Consider the following 26,181-nt stretch of genomic DNA (forward strand, 5'->3'; position numbering starts at 1 on the left):
TTTTATGCTTATTCCAAATATATAAAATGTATTAAATTTAATGTCACCTATCAAAAGCTATGAGCCTGAGAAAATTAGGGTTGTTTTTGAAATAGCGAGACAACAACCCTCCAAAAGAGCCAAACAATTTCTAAACAAAAATCACACCATCAAATTCAATATATCAGAGAGCACTACTGTAGAGGTTCTAAGCTCATATCTACAAAAATGTCAATTTTGTTATTGTTTCCAGCAGAAAGATCTCGGAAGAGTGTTTATTTGTTGTTGTTGTTTTTTTCCCAAGGGTGGTTATGTTAATCAATGGTCCTAGAAGATCGAGAAAGACCTCATTCGAACGAAGGTAAAAAGTTCTAGTGCCCATTTGTTGTTGTTGTTTTTTTCCAAGGGTGGTTATGTTAATCAATGGTCCAAGAAGATCGAGAGGGACCTCATTCAAACGACAGTAAAAAGTTCTAGTGCCCGTTATAAGTGATCAAAAAGATTGGAGGGTAGCTAGGCCCCCTCCCACGTCCTTTAACCCCCAAAGACACTGGTTGAACTTTCGAGATAACCATTTGAATCAGCATAGTTAAAAGGCACGGTAACTATACCTCTGGGGGTGACATAATTTCCCACAGTCCCTGCGGAAAGGGCTGTAAGTAATCTAATTTACCCATTGCTTACATACAGCAATTGCTATTTAGAAATAAAGAGACATCTTTTGGGAAGAATTGTCTCAGGGAGATTTTCTGTAGGGTGAATTGTCAGTCGGGGGTAAATTTTACGTAGGGGGAGGCAAGGGTTTTCCTGGCACGATTTTCAACATGGTCAGAAATTAAATTTTAAATAAAGTTTTTTTCAATTGAGAATGAGGAGGAACATCAAGTGTTAAAAGGAACATAAATGCCGAATTTTCATATGAAAGTTCAGTTTGGCCAGCCGATACTTACCTCACCCGTTGGTATATCTATTAGAAAAGCTTTCTCTGGTTTTGCAATACAAAGATAGGGTTAAGACACGACAAATTCTTGCGAAATTTTTCTATAACAATCTGATTCCTCTCACGTGGCTAAATCAGATCAGTTTTTGTTTTCAACTAAAACCCTTATAATTTCATACCTCTCTACGAGCACAGAGGGGGGAGGCATTCTATGTACCAACTTATAAGGCAAATATCGGCTAGACAAATTGAACTGTCATTCGAAAGTTTGGTTTTGGCTTCCCCATTACCTCATACGTTGGCACATCTATTAAAAAAATCTTAGATTCCAACCGATTTCGTGGTGGGTTCATGAATCAACAAACATAACATTTTATTTTCAAACTGAAATATATTAATGCATAAACTATATAACTGTCTGAACCTCAACGGAGTATACAGCACTGATTTGATCTTCTATTTCATGAAAGTGGTGTTGTCTGAGAGTAGTCTCCGCAGACCAGCCAGCAGCACTCATTATATCAGAAAGTGGTGCTGATTTTGATAGCGCCCATGACTCCGCCATAGATCTTTTGTATTGTGCTTTCCCTTTTCTACGGTTTTCTTTTGCTGTATCACATGCCATAGCTAGGGCTAGTTTTATCCAAGAAAAAATGGTTCGAGCTGCCACCTCTCGTGGTGGTGTTTTAGAAAAAGGAAGAAAAAGGAAACCGCCACAATAGCCATTCGCTGTGAGTAGGTCGATAATATCTTCACTAGGCACAAAGCTGGATCTAAATCTAGAGCGGGCAGAAGGAAAGGAGAAGGTATCTCATGAGGCTTCACGTTTTTGCGTCTAGATGAAGGGAGAAACCTGAGCGTTACTAAATTATTCGAAAATTGTACTGCGCTGAATGACAAGGCATGATTTTCACTTATTCGATGAGCAGATGCGATGGTAGTAATGATCGCCGTGTTAAGAGTAAGATCTTTCATATTGATATTCCGAAAGTCAAGAAATCGTGAAGCTCTTAATTTGTTTAGAACAAGGCATAGATCCCAGGCAGGAATATCGTATTATATCCGCGGTGATTCGTGCCAAGAATTCTGTATCACTTTCGTCGAACAAGTATCTTTACTGATATTTGTTCCTGTAGCTATAGGTAGCGTTCCCCATATCGCTGCCTTTTAACCCTCTGTTGTTGATGGCGCAAGGTTTCGATCAGTTTTTAGATATATCATGAATTCTGAAACTGTCTTAGTACTGGATTCGAGACGATTAATCTTCCTTTCAGTACACCAGCCCACAAACACTTGCCCCTTTTCATTGGAAAATTCAATGGTAGATTATTGCCGGTGTCGGGGAATTGCATGGGCTGATTCCTTAGAAAATCCCCTCTTTTCGAGTCACGCACGATATCTTCCAGCCGTGTAAATTTAGATTTCTTACTGTTTGTTGGCGAAGTCAGCCCTGCTGGAGGAGATCTGCCTGATCTCCGAGGGGTATAGGCAAGTCGATTAGCAGGTTGAGAAGATTCATGTACCAAGCTTAGCGAGGCCATCTCGGAGCAATTACCATTATTTGGCAGTTCACAGACTTTCGAACTTTCTCCAGAACTTTTGGGATCAGGGCAAATACCTAGACGATTTTGATGATAATTGGATTTTTATTATTTAAAGTTTGTTGTTTTTTTTTTTTGTTTTTTTTTTGTTCTACTGTCTTATTAAAAATATTTAATTATTTACCTAGACGACGATACTAAGTGTTTTGAAGATTGTTCTGTCAGCCTAGTGTGAAAGGACTGGTTGTGTGAAAGATTATATTTGTGAAAACGCGGAAGCTTAGACTTAGAGTGACGCATAGAGTGACGGTATATGTCGCCAAATTTGATTTGTTTCCACTATCTGTTTTCGAGATTTTTTTTTTTACAATTTCAATTGTAAAATTTGCTTTTCTTTTTAAAATTCTGAAGCGAGAAATGTTTGATTGGTTTTTGCAACCGCCAATTGTGGTGACTTCATTTAGACAAGTAGAAAAATTGTTCATATTTATTGTAAGTTTAATTTTATATATATTTATTCTGCTAAAGCTGGGTCTTAGGTATACAGCCGATATATTCATTTATCTTTATACAAATGTCACTTAAAATAATCTTAAAATCTTAAAACGATTCCTCGTCATATTACATATTGCTATATATATATATATATATATATATATATATATATATATATATATATATATATATATATATATATATATATATATATATATATATATATATATATATATACATATATATATATATATATACATATATCTATATATATATATATATATATATATATATATATATATATATATATATATATATATATATATATATATATATATATATATATATATATATATATATATATATATATATATATATATATATATATATATATATATATATATATATATATATATATATAATTGTGCCAATATAGGGTAGCTGTGCCAATCACAAGAGAATCTGGAACTAGTGAGAAATGCATGTTGATCCTCCGTTTCTATCGAGTTGCAAATAAATTGATTTCTGGCAATTGGTACTCTTTTGACAGGGCTCTGAAGACACTCTCGCTGAGGCTCCTTTCCGTGGGCAGGCTTTTTGCTTCTCGTGAAAGTATGTCGGCTACTCGATAGAGTGACCTGGCGATGTGTCTTGCCCTCAACTGAACGTTCAGGGCCATCGTCATCTCAAAGAGTCTTACGGATTCCTCTTCTAGGGAGAAAGAATAGGTTCCACCCTCTTTATTTATGTGATTAACTACTGTCGTGTTGTCCGTCGCAACCATGACTACCTCGTTTCTTAGCTCCTCCGCAAAGGTTTTGATTGTCATGGCTACGGCTCTCAGCTAAAGGCAATTTATATGAAGAGAATTTTCTTCTGGAGACCAAGTCCCCGAAGTGTCTCGATGTGGGTTCTCCAGATAGCTACCCCACGCGTAGGTTGAGCTGTCGGTGAAAATTGTTTTGGAACCAATAGGAGGTTTGAGAGGAAGGCCTTGACCCAGCCAATCTTTGTTCAGCCAGGGTGAAAATGCCTCTTTCAACTCTATCGTAATTGGGATGTTCAAGTGTATGTTGTTCCAAGACCTTTTCCACAGCCGGAGCATTAGTAATTGTCATTTACTGAGACGTAGTCTGTTAAAAGGAATTGCTCTTGATTCTGCATTGATGAGTCCAGTCAGCTTCATCAATTTCCTTATTGAGGTATGCAATTTTTCTAGAGTTGCCATGATTGCATGAACCAAGTTCTGAATCTTTTCCAGGATTAGGTACACCTTCTTTACCTCCATGTCTATCAGGAGCCAGAAAAATATGATCCGTCACATAGGTTACAATTCTGATTTCTCACTGAGCATGAACCCAAGTCTGTGCAGGAGAATTATCATGGTCCTTGCGTTGCTCTGTACTACCGAATTCTAGTAGTTGTGTATAAGCCAGTCATGTATGTAAGCATGCAGTTGGATGGCTTGAAGATGGCAATAACTGTAGATGACACCAATCACTAGGCAGAAATTGGCTGGAATTGATGCTAGCCCAATAGGGAGCACCTTGAACTGATGGATTTGGTTTCTGAAGGCGAACCTTATTTATTTCCAATGCTCTTGTGAATGCCTGTGAATTGGGCTACGATCTCGTTGGGCTTGGTGCAGTTCAAATTCTCTCTTTACTTGCCGCTTATACTGAGCTGTTGAAGGAGGGTTGGAAAAATGCCTACTTTTAACCCTGCATCGTCTCGTTCTATCATTCAGGTCCTTAAAGTTGGCGGAAAAGAGGAACTCACTTTCCAGGGATGATGACCTTAATTCGTTTTTAGCCAAGACTGGGATTCATTTCTAGACATTATCCCTTCTTATGAATATAAAATAATATTTGAAAGAGTTGCTGACATATATTGATAGATTCAAAGAGCATCATCAGTTTTGAGATAGTGTCAGGAGAGACGTTCTCTGCCATTGACATTTTTATGATATGAGGTCACTGTTTGACAGCACGCTCAGAGCCACTCGATTGGAAGACTCTAAGGCCAAGAATTACTTTCTGTCGACCGATATGAAATTTCTGTCCTCTACTTGTCTGGTTGGTGACAACAAACTGAACTCTGGGTTCATGCGTTGCGCCTGTAAAGCCAAAGGTACGTCGTAACATTTATAAGCTCTCACTCAGCCAGGGATGCCGAGAGGGTCAAAGAAAGGACTACGCTCTGAGAATGACTTATTCTTTGTTGTTGCAGTTCTTCCGAGCGCTGCTTGACGAAATTTTCAGCATTGAGGAGAAAGGTAAAACTAGTTCTGCCACCGAGCGATGCTGTTGGACAGTAACAGTAGGACTGGGGCAAATGGTGTCACCCAGTGCTTCGTATGCAAGGTCAAGCGACTCTGCCAAAGAAATCTTGTCATCTGCTCTGGGATCGGTGTCTACCATCGACTGTCCGTCACCCAAGTACAAAGAATTGTTGTCCTCATTCTCAGAATTGCCATCATGTGTATCTTCTCAGCCTCTTAGGCTGTTGTTAAGGCGTTCTAACCCCCTTCAGTGGTCGAGGTAAAGGCAGGCTCGGAAAGGGATGTTCCATCGTTTTGTTGGGATTTCATATTTTATCAATTCAAATATACCATATTTATTTTTACTTTATTTTATTTATTTTTTAAAACACATTTAAACAATTAGAATATATTTCAAAAAATACAATTTAATTTATTTCAACATTATAAATATATAATTTTATCCAACCACAAAATATTTATAATTAGACGCTAGGACTGATCTCAGTTGCAATATCAAGAAAAACTTACCTCTTGCCAGAACAGACCTATAGGCCAACGCTATAGGAGTTACGACCTTATTTAATGACGGTCTGTACACCCCACAGTTTATATAATTATCCAGTATGATCTTTCCCTATCTCACCCGGACCAAGGTGCGAGTGCTCCAGAGAACGTTTTTGCAGATAGAAACATAAGCGGAATCAGATCTTTTCACGGGTAGACAAGTCAGACTGTGATCTAATCAGAAACAAGTGGAAACCCGCTATTACGAATAATGCACTTTGTTGGAAACAATCGGAAACAGACTAACCCGCTAATGCAGAAAGAAGTGGGAGGAGCTTTTTGTTCGTACCGAGAATGAAGACCAGAAATGATCTGCGATAAACTTACTGGATAATTATATAAACTGTGGTACACCCTAGGCGTTATGATCGTATTTAATGATAGCCTATATGCCCTAGGCGTTATGACCTTATGTAATTACGGTCTGTACGGCCAAGGTATTATGACCTTATACATTATAACCTTGTGAAAAGGTATTATACTATACCATAAATGCTGAATTCACCACACCTAAACCCTTAAAATACAAATAATTACCTGACAAACCTAACACCAGGCTCATATATAAATAAAACTTTAAAATCATTTTCTTTTTCTACTAAATAAACAGATTTTAATACACAGAATAAAAATCCAAAGAAATAACCTTGGATAGTGTATATTCGTTCAACCCTGTGTATCACAAAACAGAAACTGATCTGATTTAGCATTGTGAGGAATTAGATCGTTGTAGAAACATTTTTCGTAGATATTTGTGGTGTATTAACCCCGTCTTTGTATAGCAAAACTGGAGTAAGCTTTTGTTAATAGATGTACCAACGTATGAGGTAATGGCGACATCAAACAATCCTTATATGAGGGGTTCTGTCCCTTCCTAAACCTTTGTTCATTACGCTAAAATTCGACTTACTGTCAAAATTCTTTAAGAAAGACTGCTCAAACACAAGGGCCGTTGATTTTGAATGAGAAGTAGTTTAAATAACTTAAGCGTAAAGAGCGAAGGTTGTGGAACGGGAAGTCTCCCTTATATTTGGAACAATTTCTGTTTGCTCAAAGTTTTAATATTGCTCCTTACTTCAAGGTCAAAATTGTTTTGTTTTTTTAATTTTACTATAAAAATACTGATTAGAAATAGGGTATTTGTGTTCTCATTACCGTTCTAGCTCACAATTTTATCCCGAATAGCAGGAAACAAAATCGGACGCAGTGTGAAATGAGCTTTATTGGCTGCAGGCGGCTGAGTGCTGTAATAAACTATCATTAGTAGAGTTATTAGTCACTTGATTATTAAGTACCGTATAGTTTAAATTTTGAATTTTCAAACAAAAGCTGAATTGAACAGTTAGACTTTCAATAATATTAAACCACAGAGAACAAGAGAATTTACTCACATAACGATATTGTGACTACAAAAAAAACTTTTCCTTCTTTTTCAGAACTAAATCATAGGCAGCGCGCTAGCGCTGCCTAAGTAAAGAACGATGTGGGCACAATGTGTTTTTTTTTCTTCAGCCGCGCACTTCGTATCGAAGGAGTTGTCGTAGAAACTTCGAAAAGGGCTCATTCGATTGGAAATTAGAGGGGCTAGTGCCCTTTTAATAGTCGAAAGTGATTGGAGGGCAACTAGCACCCCCCCCCTACGCCCCTCAGTCCCCCAAACACATACAATCAAAATTTTGAGATAGCCATTTTGTTCAGCGTAGTTGATTTTCAGATATAAAATATGTTTTTGAGGAGGATACTCCCCCACAACTCTCGGAGCAAGGGATTTAAGTTATGCCCTGAGGGAATATACGAACGATGTTGGCATAATGTACTATGTATTATTTTTTTCCTTTAGAGCAGGACACTTTATATGGAACGGATCGTCTTAGAAACTTCAAAAGGGGCTCATTCAATTTGAAATTAAGAGTTCTAGTGCCCTTTTTAATAGACGAAAGTGATTGGAGGGCAACTGGCCCCCCCCCCCCCCACGCCCATCATTCCCCCAAACACATCCAATCAAAATTTTGAGATAAAAATTTTGTTCAGCGTAGTTGATTTCCAGATAGAAACTATGTTTTTGAGGAGGACACTCCCCCACAACTCACAGGGCAAGGGTATTAAGTTATGCCCTGGGGGCATATAAGGTTTTTATAGAAGGCGTTGTCGTAGAAACTTCAACAGGCTAATTTGATTGAGAATTTGAAGGGTTAGTACCCTTTTTAATAGTCAAAAGTGATTGGAGAGCAACTAACCCCCCTCCCACATCCATCATTCCCCCAAACACATCCAATCAAAATTTTGAGATAGCTATTTTGTTCAGCGTAGTTAATTTCTAGATAGAAAATATGTTTTTGAGGAGGAAACTCCCCCACAACCCTCAGGGCAAAGGTTTTAAGTTATGCCCTGGGGCATATAAGGTTTTTATAGAAGGCGTTGTCGTAGAAACTTCAAAACGGGCTCATTCGATTGGAAATTGAAAGGGCTAGTGCCCTTTTTAATTGTCGAAAGTGATTGGAGGGCAACTAGCCCCCCCCCCCCTCCCACCATTTGCCCGAAGACATCATACCAAAGTTTTGAGAAAGCCATTTTTTTCAGTGTAGTTGATTTTCAGATAGTAAACATATGTCTGAGAAGGGCACTCACCCAAAATCTTCGTGACAATGGTTTTAAGCTATACCCTGGGGATATATAGGGTTTTTATAGAATGCATTGTCGTAGAAACTTCAAAAAAAGCTCATTTGATTGGAACTTAAAAGGGCTAGTGCCCTTTTTAGTAGTCGAAAATAATTGGAGGGCAACTAGCCGCCCCCCACGCCCATCATTCTCCCAAACACATCCAATAAAAATTTTTAGATATCCATTTTGGTCAGCGTAGTTGATTTCCAGACAGAAAATATGGTTTTGAGAAGGACACTCACCCACAACCCCCAGGGTAAGGGTTATAAGTTATGCCCTGGGGGCATATAAGGTTTTTATTGAAATTTTTGTCATAGAAACTTGAAAATGAGCTTATTTGATTGGAAATTCAATGGGCTAGTACCTCTCTTAATGGTCAAAAGTGACCGGTGATATTTTTTGTTGTTGTTGTTGTTATTTAGACCAGGGCACTTCGTATCGAAGTAGTTGTCGTGGGAACTTCGAAAAGGGCTCATTCGATTGAAAATATAAAGGGCTTATGCCCTTTTTAATAGTAGAAAGTGATTGGAGGGCAACTAATCCCCTTTCCACCCCCACTCTCCCATGCCCACCCTCCCAATTGCCCATTACGTTTAAAAATTAAATATTCCCCTAACAAGAAATCAAAATGCACTGTGTTAATGTTAATACCCAATAAGGCATCTCAGCAATATCCCAAGAACGACTGAGGGTACTATGTTCAAACTTTTGAGGCTACATGTGTTCTTGAAATTTAACCAAATCAAAATAGCGTAAGTGTATACAAGCTATCAAAGAAAGTAAATAGATTCTTTTGCGAATGGTATCAACTTTTCCGTTTCAGGTGAACTAGAGTAGGTATGAAACTAAATTAAACAGTACTATTTTTGTCCAGATTTTTAAAATGGTGTAAATAACTAAAAATTGCGAATAAGCATTCTCCGGGGTACATACATTAAACTAGACTATAAATTCTGAAATAAAGAAAAGAATTAATATAATGATTTCTTCCTCCCTGAAAAGACTATGTGCATAGAAAAATAACAGATATTAATAAAAAAAAAGTTTTCCACGAAATGAGTTTTTCAAAGAAAAGTAAAGAACTCCATTAAACAAAAAATGAGCAAAAATAAAATCAAATAATCTACCAAGCGTGAAACTACCACAAATCATCATCGATAAATAAGTGAAACCCAAAACGAACAGAAACTACAATGAATAACCGAGTCAAACTCAAAACGAGCAGAAATTACCAAAAGTTGGGCGCAAAACCCCTATGCCTTCCCAAGGCCAGAACAAAATTTTCACTTTACTGAAAAAATACCAATGAATATGCATTGTCAGTTTAATATACATATACTGATATTTAGTAATCAAAATGTTAATATTCTTTGATTCATTAAAGTTATAAAAGTAAAAACATTTATATTTTTTCAGTAAAGTGGAAAAAACTGGAGTTTTGGATCGACAAGGAAAAAAAAATTAAAACAAAAAAGTGAATATTTCGATTAGATCAGCGATAACCAATTTTCAGTGATCGGAGTGCAATCCAAGGGTACCAATTCGGGAACAGGGAGGAAGCAAGGATTTTGTTCCATTCTCCGCATAAAGATGCAAAAAGGTATTTCTCAAAATTTCAAGGTTTGTTTTGCTTGAGAAAAAACAAAACATCAAACTAAAGGTATTTTTCCACATTATGGGGTAATTTTACCCTTTTCCTGTAGGTGTGCCTGTATAGAATATGGTAAAGAAACAAAATAATTATTAATTACAGTGGCAGAGTATTATAATTCTAGTGATTTGTGGTCAATAATCTAGTGATTTATGTTCTGATTTAGTGATTTTTTTTCAAGAATCTATTGATTTTTATCTCACCGAGCGGCAACCCAGAGCTTAGCTAGTTGGACAAAAACTCCTGTGACAAAAAAAAAATTAGCGAAGGGAAACAATTGAATAACCAGTCTAGATCATCTTTCTTGTCAAATTTGTTCACATCCAATCTAATTATTTATCTTGTTTAGATAATGCGTCCTGTAAGCGCGAGAGTTCAAATCAAACTCGTACAAAAAAAGGAAATGATGTGTCCTGGGAGCCCTATTTGTGTGTCCTTCTGCATGAACAGCAAACTGTAATGACTTGTTCAAATGAAGATTGTGCGGTAAGTTTGTTCATTTTTCAATTTATATTCAAATTTCAGAGAAGCATGTAGGCCATTAGGCATACAAAAAGGAAATAGTAACGCACTTTTTTGTGGGGATCGAGAAAAAAACGTTTTCACACTATCAGAGTGAAATTTTAAGTCGGTTTGCTCCTCCTCCCTCTCCCTGCTGTAAGAAAAATGTCATTGGAAGTTTTAACTCGGCCCTTCAGAAGTGAAACAAAACAGGGTAGACTTAGCCAAACCAAAACTTTAGAAATACCCGTAAAAAACGAATACCCTCCCTTTAGCCAAATTTATTATATATTTGTACGCTTAAAAGACCATAGTTTCAGTTTTTTCTGCCAACTTTTTTTGACAACTTTTATCCAAAAAGGATTTTATTCTTTTTATTTTACTTTTTAGCTAACAAACTAATGCCTAACGCTTCCATGATCTCGAAATTAGAAATATGATCGAGATTGGAACTCAGCTATTCGGCCTAAAACTACCTTGAGATCAGACATGTAATGCTCCAACTTCTCAGCTAATCGGGCTTGTCGATTACCTTGCCCATTCAGTGTAGTTTCTTACAAATGAGTTGTAGGCAAAAATGTTGGGCGATGCAATCGCCGGACATTTGCTTCCACAGTGCTTCTTCCACTCAAATATTAAATTTTATTTATGAATAAAGTTTGGATTTTATTGATGTAGACATGTAAAATAATGATACTTACTACTTGTACTTGTTGCACGTTCAAGCCGCATCCAGACTCATCGTGGCACCCAGCAGATGACGACATGTCTCCTTCCATAGGTTTCGCTCGAGGGTGGCTGGCTCCACCATTTCCAGCCACTGGTAATCCCAGCGACGGCCGTATTTTTGGAATCCTCCGATTGGCTCCAGATCAGACTTAACTGTTGCTAGCCACGTCTTCTTTTGGCTTCCTGTCCTCTTCTTCCAAGTAGGTAGTGGTAGACATTTGAGGCATTTTTTGCTTGTATGGTCATCTTGTCTGTGCACTGTGTGGCCTAATCATCTCAGTTTCTTATGCTTAACAATGTCAGAGACAAGTGGACGATCCTCACATCTTCTCCTTACTTCTTCATTCGAGATATTATCTGAGAGGCGGATACCCAGGATATAGCGCAGGCATTTATGGTTGAATATATTCAAGCTCAACGCTTCGGCTGCTTTAAGTGACCACGTTTCACATCCATAAAGGAGGACAGAAAGAACCATAGCTTCATACACTTGGAGCTTTGTGCGTAGCGGTTTTTCACTCCGCTTCCAGAGATACTTCCGTAATTGAAGGAAGACACTCCAGGCTGACGATATGCGGCTCTGGATTTCTTCTGAAGATTCGCCAGCAGGGTTTACCATCGATCCGAGTTATTTGAACGACTGGACGTCCTTTATCTGATTACCATTTAGGCTCACAGGGGTTTCATCCATCCTATCTGTTCCCATGGATTTTGTTTTTGGTAGGCTTATTTGGAAACCAGTCGGAAGTGCCTTGACTGCCACGCCATTTATCATACCCTGGGCTTCTGCAACGATTCAGCAAGCATGTCCACATCGTCAGCATAGTCAAGATCTGTGACGGAGAAGGTCAGGCTCACTGCAACGCCTTTATAATTGTCCAGGACCCTGAGGATCCAATCGATGACGAAGTTGAACAAAGTCGGTGAAAGGACACAGCCTTGACGCACACCTTCCTCGATCAGGACCAGATCTGAATGATCGCCATCGACTCTTACCCGGGCCTTTGTTCCAGCATACTATGCCTTGAGCATATTGATGATCTTCTCAGGCACAACGTCCTCTCTCATTGCCTCCCATATTGCATCACGATAGACCGAATCAAACGCGGTAATGAAGTCTATGAAGATTTGGATTGTTTCCTGCTGGGGTTTAAACCGGTGTTGAAGGATCTGTCGCAGGCTAAAAATCTGGTCATAGCAACCCATACCTGGCCTGAATCCTGCTTGGTCGGGTCGCGTTCGGCTGTTTCTGGTGTCTCTGAATCTATTTAGAAGTATAACTGCGAACAGCTTGGCAGCAATGGGGATAAGGGATATACCTCGGTAGTTTTTGCAGTCCATTCGGTCTCCTTTTTTGAAGATATGGACAATTATTGAGGTCTTCCAGTCATTTGGGATGTATTCATTGTCCCAGCCTTCGGTTATCACGCTATGAAGTTCATCCACCACCGCCTCGGGGAGAGCTCTCAGTAAATCGGCAAGAATCACATCTATTCCTGGTCTTTTAAGGTTTTTCAAAACTTGGATCACCTTAATTACTTCATCCCTGGAGGGTGGGTCCGTATCTACATTTTTATAATCCTGGTTGTGCGGGGGGTTCTGCGGTTCTTTAAGTGGTTGCTTTCGATTACTATTGTCTCCTGGTCTCAATAGCTATTTGAAATGAACTCGCCATCTTTCGATACGTTCCTCGCTGCTTATGATTATTTTCCCGTCCTTCGCCTTAAGCGAGGGGATGGTAGTTTGTATTTTCTTCCCAGTGCATTTTCCAAGTAACTGATAGAGTTTTCGTGTATCGTTCCGTGATGCGGCTCTTTCTATATGACTGGCAATATTAGACCAGTAAGCTTTTTTGTCAGCTCTTACTGATTTGTGACATTCTTGTCGTAGTACTTTGTATGTGGGGGACTTCTTGTTGGTCATTTCTTTTTTCTTAGCAGAGAGTTGGACTGTCTTTTCTGAGATCCATTTCTTGGTTTTACGCTTGACAAACCCAAGTATGTTTGAGGCAGTTTCATTGATGTGGTCCTTGAATTTGCTCCATTTCTTCTCAATATTTATCTTGGGGCACTGATCAGTCGGGATTGCCTGCTCGGTATGATCTTGAAGGACAGCGAACCACTTTGAGAGTTCAAGGACAAATGCTCCGCGGTACTCATCTACTTTCAGCTTCGACACGTCTATTTTCTGGTTCGGCATAGTAGTCTTCCTTGAGCTAAGTTGTACTTTAGCCTTGTCTTCAGCAAGAAGTGGTCAGATCCATTTTTCGATCCCGTGTCAGCACCTCTGTGCACTCTCGAGTCCAACACCATGGATTTCAATCGTCGGGATACAAGGAGATAATCTATTTGGGCCTTTACTCTTCCATTGCGGCCTTCCCATGTATACGTATGACACGGCTTGTGCCCAAACCAGGTGTTAGCCACAGCGATATTGTTCTGCATTGCGAACCGCAAAAGCCTGTTTCCATTTGTGCACCTGTCTCCAAGGCCGTGCTTGCCGATCACATGTTCCGAGTTATGCAGCTTTCCGCCGATTCTGGCATTAAAGTCGCTTCCAATGATGAGGATATATTTCTAGGGGATCTTAATGATTATTGACTGCAGGTCGTTGTCTAATTGATCTTGTCTCTATTAAGCAATATCTTTGAGTCGGGCGTAAACTCTATGTGGTATCAGATCTTGTGCGTGCCCTTAAATCTGATACGTGTAATTTTTTAGGACAAAGGGTTCTATTGGAGGAACCCAGTAGCTGCTTTGTGGGACAACAGGACACCTACTCCTGCTCGGCCAGATCCATCTAATGGTCCCGAGTTATAAACAGAGACCGCCTTCCCAGCCGAGGATTCAAGGATCAAGATGTTACGTCCATTTAGTCTCGTCTCAGAAACGCACAGAATATCAAGGTGATAAAGATAAAATTCATCAACTACAAAAGCTTGTGTAAAATCGAGCACAGGTTCCAGCAGCCGATATCCAGGCCTTGTCTTCTTGATAGAACGGTAGCTAGCATACTTTTCGACGAGAGCGCCATTCTTGTCGCATTGCATAATACCGGGGATGCCGTAGCCAAACTTTTCAACATCATATTTGTCATCATCATTGAGCGTTTCTTGGGTATAAGGTACACCACAAGGTCCTCAGTCTTGCGGTCACCCGAAGCGCGTTGGCCATCACCTTGTTCGGCGTGGAGCTCAGTGATGTTTACACCCCTTTACCGCTTTGAGGTGTGCTAGTGGATTTCCTATGCTGCCTAGGGACGGAGGGTCAAGCCTCATCGCCTGGATGACACTTTTTGGCTTGAACAAAGATCTAGATATGCTACCACTTTGGGAAAATTTTTCGTCCTATATTGTTTGGTATCCAAGACGTCATAACTTGATAAAAGATGCAAATGAACTTTTTTAATCGGTTATTCTGAGGTAAATTTTTGTGTCAATTTGTGTGGGGAGCTTGTCCATGATCCTTCGGCACTAGCACTTTTTACTAATGCCAAAGCAAGTTTTGAAGAGATTACACCAATAATACATGAAAAGTCGGTGTAGCTGCGTGATCTTGTAGTAATATGTCGATGATTGATGATCGTATAAGAAGCAGTTTGATATTATTTCCACTAGCTCTCAATTTTTCAATTGCCAAAGCAACAGAGCTCATAACTTGCTATTTCCGTACATGAAGTATTGCCGAGGTGAGAGAGACAGTTGCATCAGATGCATCAGCAACTACCTTTCGCAAAATAAATTAGGGTATATTAGGGCTATTAGGGCTATTAGGGTATATTAAATATCTCATTGATGAAATTAGGGCTATTAGGGTATATTAAATATCTCATTGATTTATTTTCGCAGCCAAATTTAATTTACTAGTTGTCACCTCTCTAAATATATTTGCTCATTCATTGTGTGTTTAAAATTCATATCCGTAAGATGAGCCTCTTTGTTTCTTATCAGACTTTGGATTTATCAACATGAATTGTATGGTGCTCGTATTGTTTGATAGATTCTTGCTAGTGCTCACCAACGTTCTATTTATGTTGACACTAGTTTATCTAAACAAATTGTGGAAAACCCTTTTTATGGAACAATCCATTGAGAGAATTTGACATTTTAATGTTAGTTTTTTTTATTGTTACATACAAATCTGTAACTTGGAAGACAAATCCGCAAAATAGTCTTCTTTGGAAAAAATTTAAAAATTCAAATTTTCAAAGAGCGGCTATGGTGGGTAGAGTTGTACATAGTAATCATATTTTACACTCACATTGACATTATCTGTATTGAAAAGGTTTAAACTTGAGGTGATAGAGGGGTAGGATTCCTTGTGGGGTAGATACGTCATTTCTCACACTTGTCTAGGAGAAGAATTTCTTTTTGATCTAACAACTTAATTTCTTGTTTTTTTAGGTGTTTATGGTGTGTATTTGAGAGGCTTTATATTGTAGTGCTGAGTATGGTCTTGACTGGTTTTTCGTTCAAGAACACGTAGGAGGAGAAAGTTGCTATTGCCAACTCTCTGTGTTTCAACGAATGAACCGTAAACAAATATACAACTATCCGATATTTATACCTGGTACATAGTCTTCAGAAATAACATGATCTATTCTACTGCTTCTACCTGCACTTCTACTATTGATTACATTTTGTTTAAGACCCCAAACATCTCTCAGATTCTCATTGAGAATATTTTTCTCATTGTTAATAGGGGAGCTAATGTAAATCTTGTCCTAATCCATTGAATAGTTAAACTGGAAGACACCATTCTTACGAGTGAAGACTCATCTATTGATTACACGACAAAAATCATTCACACTAGCAAATACAGCAAATTTTGTGTGTGATATAGTAGCAAAAGATAATTCACCGGAGTTAAGTTATTCTATCCATTCATTGGTAAGGATCAGTCAATCATGGGGAATAACTTTTTATGTCATATGCACGAGTTTTTCCCAGTATATCATATGTATTATTGAGAATAAAATTGACCTGAGAAACTTCACATTTTTCCTCAAATTTGGTCGCGGGAGAGATTTTTGTCCAAAATTCAGTTGTCTTATTCAAATTATTATACAGAAGGTCAGAGAAATTGGGTAAGAATGTTACATAGAAATCATTGGACATTGTGGGAGTCTTCAACTGTTACCCAGGAATCAAAATCAGAGTTGTGTTCTAGATAACGATCATGTAACTGTCTCTTGCCCATGTGGATGTTACTCTTTAATATCTTTTCAGTCTGATAGATTTCACTAATATTTTTAACCCTTTGAAGTTCATAGTCAGAAAAACCACAGAGAATCCCTTCATCTTTATTATCTCGTAGACGTGACAGGTTTAGTGTCTAGGAATTTTGACACTTTAAAAGGTTCAGTTAACCGTAAGTAATTCTCTTTTTCAGAAGAATTAGTAGTTCGATTAATTCGAACTTTATCACCAACAGTGAATTTCCTTTCTACTTCACTTTCATTGGAATATTGTCTAAGAAAACTATTAAGTGCATCGTTGCCTCCTCAGTAAACTTCCAGAGGATTAACGTTGAATAGAGAGCAATGGGAACGTTGATTTTAAAATTGTATGATTTTAAGTTGATCATGCATAAAAGATCCAGTATATTTTAATTCATCGGTCATATTCATCGGTCATCTTTCATATTCATCGGTCATCCAATACAACCTCTATTGGACTATGACTATGATTGAGTATTGTATTATATTTGGGCAATTCCTTTTCTAATTGTGGATTAACAAATTCACTACCCCGTTTTGTTTGAATTTTTCTATAACAACATCGCTCAAGAATAGTCTCTAAAGCTTCAGCAACTTCCTCACCTCTCTTTGTCTGCAATGGAATGGCTTAGGCATAGCGACGAAAGACACTGATTGCAAGTGAAATATATTTGTACGGTCTATTGTTTTGCCTTTGAACCTCATCTAGAGACAAAAGATCTGCTTGTATTTTTTGCAATAGGAAACAAGCTTTAGTTTTACGATGAGGATTACCACGAACACTATGATTACGACATAGAGTATAACTCGTTTAATTCTGTAGAGACTCTCTTTGTAGATCCTTTTGAACTCCGGTGACTAGTGCAAGTGTGGTGGGGGAACTTATAGTTCCTACTTCACCAAAATTCTCATAAACACGTTTCAATACTTGAACTGTTTGGAATGCAAACATGTATTGAAGTGTCCGCAACCTTTTTTATTACTAGTGAGTGATAATGATGGAGATAATTTGATATCAAGACGCCTTCACTTGCGTCCCACCACTGTTGTCATTAAATTATTTATAGTGTCATTGCTTCTACTAGCGCTAGGTGTAATAGTATTTTCCGAGAGTGATTTAAAATGTTCTTCTTCATTTGATGTTTGAATACGACGTTCTATTAAACTTTTTATAATTTGGTTATTAACAATAAAACTTTGAGAAAAGCTTGATGAGTTTAAAAGACTTATAGAGATGACTGTCAAATGACACAAGTCTTCTACTATTTGTAACCAAATCCGATATCAAACAAACTGGATTGTAAGTGTTCTCGTGAATTATAATCTGATTCCTTTTATCATAAATTTGAATGTGTTCACTTTCCATAGGATTGGTTAACAGTCTTTTACATCGATCACGGTATGATTGAGGCAATAGGTCCACAACACAAGACAAGACTTTGGTCAACAATGAATCTTCTTCTTCTTATGGTGTTGTTTTTTGTGAATGGCTAGTGACATTCCAGAATCTTGAGAAGTTTTCTTTTTGTCAATGATGCTTACTCTGCCAGATCTCACGCGTTATGGTTTATGTTTATCCACTCGTCAAAGTGCATTTTGAAATAAAAGGATTTTTTGTATTATCGGCAATATTCTCAGCGTTGATAAATTTACTACAATTGTCCTCAAAGCATTTCATTGGTAAAAGGGTGAGCTCCATTGGAGTCAATTTGTAGGGTTTAGCAGTTTTTTGAACAATTAAAGAAAACCGTTTACAAGTCCTGCAATTATCGGCAGTAAAAGGGTAAAAGAGCTACTGCCCGCTTGCAGAAGACACTTTCATTTGATTTTTAAACCTTTTCCGTTGTTTTTTATTGCTGCTAGGACACGTACATTTGAGCAATGTTGCTTTTTCTGTTGCTGAACTACTTTTGGCAATTGAACATTGCCTTCAGTTAAATTTAAATAGAGTTCCGGTATGACACTAATGAATTCTTTATCAACACCATGCTTGACTTTGGCTTTCCTATGTTAAGGTTTTGAATTGCCTAGGACGGAAAACCAATTTCTATTTTAATATAGTTTCTTCAGTGTCGTGATGTCAACTAACCTTTTTTATTGTTAACCAGGAGATATATGGTAATTTCACTGTCAAAAATATCGGTGACTATACGGAAATCTTCAGATGTGCTCTGATTGAAATCCAATAGAATGAAACCATAGGGTTTATTTATAGCCTGATTGTATGCCCAAAGTCAACATTTTTGAGCACGGGTATGTATTTTTTGTTTAAAGTTATGAGAGAACATGAATCACGAACAACCCTTTAGATGATATAATAAGTGCAATTCAAAGCAAGTGTCCCCGTGTATTTGCTCTGATGAAACGAAATGTGGTTGACAAGTTTTACGGAAATTGTTCTTGTGGTGAGAACGCACAGGGAATAGTTATACCATTTCCTGGGACCATTGTTCAATGGATTCAGTTAAATCATCATGAATCAACCAAGAGTTAGATTTAACAGTGCTAAACACATCAAGTCCTTGTATGATATTTATGTCTGGTGCAACAGTCTTTACTTTATCATGGGACTCCTTCCATATGCTATTGTAATAGTAGATTATTTTGTGGATTAACAAAAAATATCTGATTACGATTTTTAATTATTGTCGTTAAAAGTGTCGTATTGCCAGACATTGATGATCCGCGAATAAATGATCTGAATAGAGATTAAAATTTGTCCGTATTACTACGCTCAATGTCAAAATACAACTAACTGTAAAATGCATCTGTCTATTTAAATTATTTTTTTTTCAGTCCTACTACCATGTCCAACAGCCAAAACAACAAAATAGAATAAAGCATGTTTTTTACTTACGTTTTAAACTAAAACCTTAAAAATATATAATTAAAAAATACGAGGAGTGAACTTTACAAAAAATGCACTTACAAATAAAACGACAAAAAAATACACTACATACAGAACATTATTTTAATCCCTTAAGGCCCACCGGAGGGCACAGTGACGACATTTGCAGCTAAAGACCGCACCACCCCTGGTACAACAGTGGGCGTGGAGGAGAAGCTTTTAAAATTTACTCTTTGAGTTTTTCATTTACTTGAAGAAAAGATAAACATAACGTGATTTTTCTTTAAAATACATATAAAAACAGAATAACCCTGCCCGTGGACACCAAACACTGATCAAGCAGCATACGATACACTAATAAACAAGAACCCCCACCCACCACAGAGAAACTTAGGATTTTTAAAACAGATTAGTCCCCTGACCCCACACCACCACTATTTCGGAGAAAACTGTTCAGACTTTAGTTTGTCCAGATCGTGATATTGTCTAAATTTGGCACGTTCATGTCAGTCCAAAATAAAGTATAGACCATGAGGTAGCAACTTTAGGTAGTCCTCACATACATAGACTTTATTCAATATATAGCCAACATGGCATTTCTTCACGCTAACTGTGTAATTTTTAAATTTCAAAGAGCGAATGGCTATGACTTTCGCTCTTAGAAGTAGAATACTTTTCAAAAAGTTTCTATAAACACTCATATTGAAATTGTTTTTTTTACATAACGTGTAGGTATCCCATTGCAAACATTTCTATTCCCTCTTGGTGTATTTGCACACAGTATACCTTCGGACCAGCAAGCACACCATGGGAAATTAAGTCACATCCCGTTTCAGATTTTAAATACAAAATATTATTTGGTGGAAGATGTTTCACCAACTCTTGATAAATGGATTTGTCCCAGCTGGTATAGTCCATTCGAGAGTTAAGCTATTCACCTCCAACCAACCATCTAATAAATTTTTTGTTCTTTCTTTTAACAAGAGTGAATTCAGGTCCCCACAATAAACTTGAATTTATCCTCTCCCGACCATTGGAACCTACATAATTCGTAAGATTCCAACATTAATTTCTTTGAAATTTCTAAGATTGCACATCTTGTTTCAGTATTTTTATTTAAAACTACATATATTTTTACTACTTAAAAGGACCATATTCAAGTCTATAGTCGTGAACGATATGGAATTTGGATCAGGAATAATTCATGTGCATTCTTTCGAATTGGTTACAAGCTCACAACGTTTGCGATTGCACAGACTCTCGCACATTTTACAGAAACTAAGTCCAAAATGAGTTTTAAGACTTCTATTTCAACCTCTGTTTTCAATTTCGATCGTTTCTTGACAAAAGTGTCCATTGATTTTTGGGTCAAATTAGAGGGTTCGATGGGTTTTTGTGACTTTGAAACCCTTTGACAGCATCCATCTCAAGAGAATATGGTACACTCCAATATTCTGTTACGGATGAAAGTTGGCAATTAATTTTGTTTTGAAAGCACTCAGTGCGAAGCCCTGTCCTCTACTAATGAAATATTTTATACATTCAGTGAGTTCTTAGATATCAGTCTACTTATGCGCGTGAAAAAAAATCTTTTACCGAGTCATGAAGTTCCACATGTATTTCATCCATCTATTTCAAAATACCATTTGATCCATCTATTTCAAAATACCATCCTTGAAGTCCATCCATGTGGTAAGAACATGCCCCCATTTTTACACATAAGAAAAAACTTGAAGTTCCTTGACTTGAACAAGGATGAAAATCCATTTACTTGAAAAACAAGAAGACTAATAGCAGCCAAGAAATAGTTCATTATAAACTTGGATTATTTAAATTTCATCGGTATTAAGATTCCTTCACATTGAAAACGTAAGACTTTACGTTACGTTTAGTCCTAAGGTTGTTACGTTTCATCTTACGGGTCTTACGTTTATGTTCCTTCACATCGAAAGTCTTCCCTTCACACTGCAACGTCAATTTTTAGCGCTACCCATGCAAAAAAGTGGCTTCTCTTGTTGTGTAAGGAAGGGGGCTGTGATTTCCTTATTCTAGGTTTTTGACCATACTAACTCCATCAGTATACTTTTCATTTTGATCTGATGCCATTTTAGAGGGGCTTCAGGCTTTTTTTTTAACCTCTTGAAGTGAACACTGGCACAGGGAAAGGACAGTGCATGGCAGTTTCCAAATTTCTCTAAATCTGTTTATTTTTTTCTTTAGTTTCAGTTTCCTGGCAGGCATGTCTTCTTACACATTTTTGATGGCTTTATGTTAAAAAGCGTCTCTTTACATTGTTTTTCACCATATCCCATAGAATTAAGACACCTAATTATAGCTATTAGATTTTTTTTCAAAGAAATCTAGAACCAGTTACTACATTTCAAAACAAAGCCATAGAAATGTCAAAAGTATTTTCTTATATTATGTTTTTACTCCGGTACTAGTGTTATTATTCTTAGTTATTCAAATTGCTGAAATATTTATTTTTTTAGACCTAAAGGACATTTTTTTCATATAATTTAATACTTACCTTAAATAGAGAAAAAAAGCTTTATTAAGTTCGTCTATAAAACTAAAAATACACTGAATGATTAAAGTATTTTTTAATTGCCTTCATGATCTCCATCTGCAACTCTAATTTTGAGTCATCCGGTTCTTTATTCAGATGAGATAACAGTGATTGTAGAAAGTACCACTGCAGATCATGCTGTTCATTGCTTCTTTTTTTTTTCAATTGCTTGCTGTTCCTTCAGGTCTGTTTGATCTCTAGACCCTGTCTTTGTTCTATTATGAGTTTTATTTTGGCTTGTTGATGCATAGATTTGTTGCCTACTAGAAGCTTGGGAACTTTGGATATCTGTTTGATTGTTAATGAGAATTTCTTCACTAAGGGTAATAAGATCAGCATCATTCACTTCAGCATAGTTATATTGTGGGCACCCCCTGCACACTCTGAATAAATGTCCACTGATATATTCTCATCTTGAACAGTGTTCCCTTTCGTCTTATGGTTCCTTTCAATTATATTTGAAAGCCGTTCTGGCTAAGTGGACGCGCGCTGGGCTGAGAATCCGTGAATTCGGGTTCGATCCCTGGTGTGGTCAGTTTCTTAGTTTGGGACGCGGGTCAGTGGTGTGACCCTGTAAGCTTAGCCAGAGTCAACCCAGCTCTAAATGGTTACCTGGAGAAATCTGGGGAAGGTAAAACAGGAAGGGTTTGCGAAAGCATAGGTTGGCTGGCCCCTAGCCCCCCATTGCACTTCCTGGCTGAAGGGCCACGAAACGGAGATCAGCACCGCCGGTTTGGACCTTAAGGGTCTAGTGCCGCATCCTTTACCTTTTTTTTTTTTTTTTTCAATTATATGTTCAAAAAGTAAGTTCATTCTTTTTACAAAATTTTGGTCTTCTGGCCTTAAGCTTATACTAGCACCAGATCCAATAGTATATCTCCCTTTTTTTCTTTAGGCAGACATAGTGGTCTCTCAGGTTCTCAAGCTCCCTTCTTTCCATAAGCTCATTAACTAGAAAAAAACACAATGATTACTAAATTTTTCAATTTTTAAACTTTAAACATACTAATTTTATAGCCCAATTTTTATTGCAGCTTTTTCATAAAATATATTGTGGAGATTTAGTTAATTTTTCTCCTCAATAGCACGAACTCCATAGATAATTAATTCTATGGAGCAACAAAAAAAGAATTTTTGAACCACAGAAAGTCAAGGATCACTTAGAAAAGAAGTAAAATTTACTGTGCCTTAAATCAAATTTATTGAAACAAGTACTTTGCCTACACCCAATTATACAACATTTGTTAGGGTACTAACTGAATTAATATCATTTCTTTACTACTATAATACCTCAATTCACAAATGCTCAATAGACTCTACTGTATTTCCATTTGCTTATCAAAGTTGAGTGTCACTTAAAACATGTTGGTGATGGGCCAAAATACCATGCATATTCAGTGTCCTGATTTGAAGCTTTTAAATACAATACAATTTGTTGTGTTTGTATCAAATTTTAAGGTTTCTTTGGGTCCAACTAAAGTTAGTCAAAAACAACTTTTACTTGAAGACCATATCCACACTCAGGTGTTTGGGGAAATGATGACATTTTATTTACTATTCTCTTTTTTTTCTTTATTTCAAAGTTCATGTTTTTCTATGACATTTTCCTTCCTTTCTGACAAAGTTCTTAAAGATTACACATTACATGGATATAATGACCAAATATTATTTCCAACTATGTCACTCAAATCTTTTTACTAAATGGTTTTATCCTTCATTTAAATTCTTAGCAATGTTTGGTAGTTGATATGTCTATCAGTGCCAATAAATCCATACAAATATATTTCAACACCACATTAAATATTGTTGTTGCCTACTGTGAATATGCTGTCTGTTGTGAATTCCATAAATATAATTTTCACATGTTGGAAATGTAAATAAAGTGTTGGTGAAAAAAAATAATCTAAAATGTATAGCCTATTGCCTATGTTATAAACAAAAGTTTGCAAATCATTGATGCTTGTAATATTTTTGTACTTATTCCAACCAAAACTTAGGTAATATTGTAGTTTTATCATTTTGAGAAAAAAAAATAGCCTTAAATAGCCCATAGTGAACCCAATCATGGGGAATGGCAATTCAATGCAAGGTAGCATTACAGATCAGCAGCTTTGTAGGAGAAAATGGCTTAATAAACTTAAAAATATACCATTAGATTCCTTGTTTTATGCTCTTTTCCTGTATCACATGTGTTTCTGACAGTGCACCTTATCTTCCCTAATGGTCCTAAGATAGCCTATATAAAACTTCTAAATTGCCAAAGAAATTAACTTAGTCGTTATTTTTTCTCAATGATCCTAAATCTTTTTCATTATAGAGGATGTTGAGAAGCTAGATCAAACTATCCATTTAAATGTACCAAAGTAGGTTAGATCCTAATCTAAATTTATTCTTGCTTCAACCTCATAAAGAATATTTTAAATCCTGAGTTAAGTTACAAAACTAATGTCCTAAATATCATTTTAAATGATTAACTGTACCACAAAAGGTTTTATTTTAACCTCAAACCCAAAAAGAATTAAAAAAAAACTAGCAATATTTATCAAAGTCTAGCCTATCCTAGGCTCACACATCAAGACAGTCTATACTTACTACTTTCTTTCCTGCTGATGGAATGCTTGGCTCAGACTTTCCACCGAATTTAGTTTAAATTGCTTGTCCTTGAGAACAGGGTACTTTAAGCTCTTAAGCCTTTTATAGCTTCTGCGAACTAAAATATTTTCTCATCTAAGTTCCATTTTGCTCAAACGTAAACGTAAGAAGTTGAAATACTTTCAACTTCTTCCGTCAGACCTCTAGCATTGCGTTTTGACTTACGGATACGTTAACGTAAGGTCTTACGGAGGGTTATGAGTCTTACGGAAGGCTTACGGAGTTCAGTGTGAAGGGGAGAACGGAAAGCCGAAATTCAATGTGAAGGAACCTTTATAGTGTTAGAGATAGCAGAGACCTAGTAAACAACAAACCACGGTCAATAGTAACTAAAAGTTAATCTAAAATAAGTATTTTTCGGAAACTTGCTCTTCTGGGGTATCAGAGGCAAAGCTAGAGCGTTGCCTATAATTAAGGATATAAGGCACCAAATTTTATTATTTATTTTTTCCCCTTATACACGTCATGTGGAGAGGGTAGTCGTATAAACTTTAGAGAAGGATCATTTGATTGGAAATCGGAAGATCTAGTTTCTTTTTTAAGTGTTTAAGTGATTGCAGGGTAACTCACCAAATACATTCTATCAAAATTTTTAGATTTTCATGTTATTCACAATAGTCCAAAGAACAAAAATCAAAAAATTTGGGGTCGACACGGCCCCCAGAGCCCGGGGGAAGTTATGCCATTGGTGCATATGAGGTTCTTATAGAAGGCATGGTCGTATAAACTTTGAGAGGGGCTCAAATGATTACGAAAGGAAAGTTGTAGTTCCTTGTTTAAGAGCCAAAATTACAGTAAAGAACGATGAAGTCTATTTCTGATAATCGGAGGCAATGCTATTGCGTTGTCTGCAGTAAAGGCCAGAATGCCTGAATGTTTTTATTATTATATTTTCCCAGAGGAACTTCAAGTGGAAGGGGTCGTCACGTAAACTTCGAAAGGGGTTCATTCGATTGGAATTTGGAAGCTCTAGTGTCGGTTTTAAGATTCAAATGTGATCAGAGGACAACTAGCCCCCCCCCCGTCACGCCCTATTTTCTCCAAATGCATCCGACAAAAACTTTGATTATAGCCATTTTGTTCAAAATAGTTCAAAGATCAGATAACATAAACTCTTGGGTCGACCCAACCCCCCCCCACCGAAGGCCTGGGACTTTCTCTTGACTTAAGGCTCTTGCTGGTGGTCCAGCGTAGAGAGAGTTGTGACTCTTTGCCTCCATTCCGAATGGTTCCGCGCAAGCGGGACTGCTTCTTGGAGATCAGTACCGATCATGGAAAAGTACTGGGTAAGGCTGTTCCTCCATATGAACCGAGATCTTCCACGGGGGCGCTTCCAGCCATGTTGAGGGGGGATTAAAATTGAAAAGTAGGCTGGCGGGTGCTTCTTTTTGCATGCGAATTAAGTGGCCAGACCCCCGTAAAGTTCTTATGGTGAGCTGACGAGAGTTGGGGGCCTGATCCGTTAGTGTTAGCAGTCGGGTGTTTGAGACAAAGTCGTACCACTTGATCTCTTCGATTCGTCTTAGGAAGTTTGTATGGGCCACATCTATGGCATCACGAACAGAAGCAGC

At 37.3% G+C, this 26,181-nt stretch overlaps 1 protein-coding gene across 1 annotated transcript in view; it reads left to right on the forward strand.

The window, feature by feature from the left end:
* The window catches only part of LOC148956969 (uncharacterized), a 104,835-nt gene that overhangs the window by 69,022 nt on the left and 9,632 nt on the right, over positions 1–26,181 (forward strand). The window contains exon 3 of the mRNA XM_089097042.1: positions 10,444–10,580. Within this exon, the coding sequence (XP_088953168.1) occupies positions 10,444–10,580 (137 nt within the window). The remainder of the gene's footprint in view (positions 1–10,443; positions 10,581–26,181) is intronic.

The sequence above is a fragment of the Artemia sp. Qi Xiang Cuo genome, chromosome 1 (assembly GCF_049724085.1).
Source record: "Artemia sp. Qi Xiang Cuo chromosome 1, ASM4972408v1, whole genome shotgun sequence".
In the NCBI taxonomy this organism is placed as follows: Eukaryota; Metazoa; Arthropoda; class Branchiopoda; order Anostraca; family Artemiidae; genus Artemia; species Artemia sp. Qi Xiang Cuo.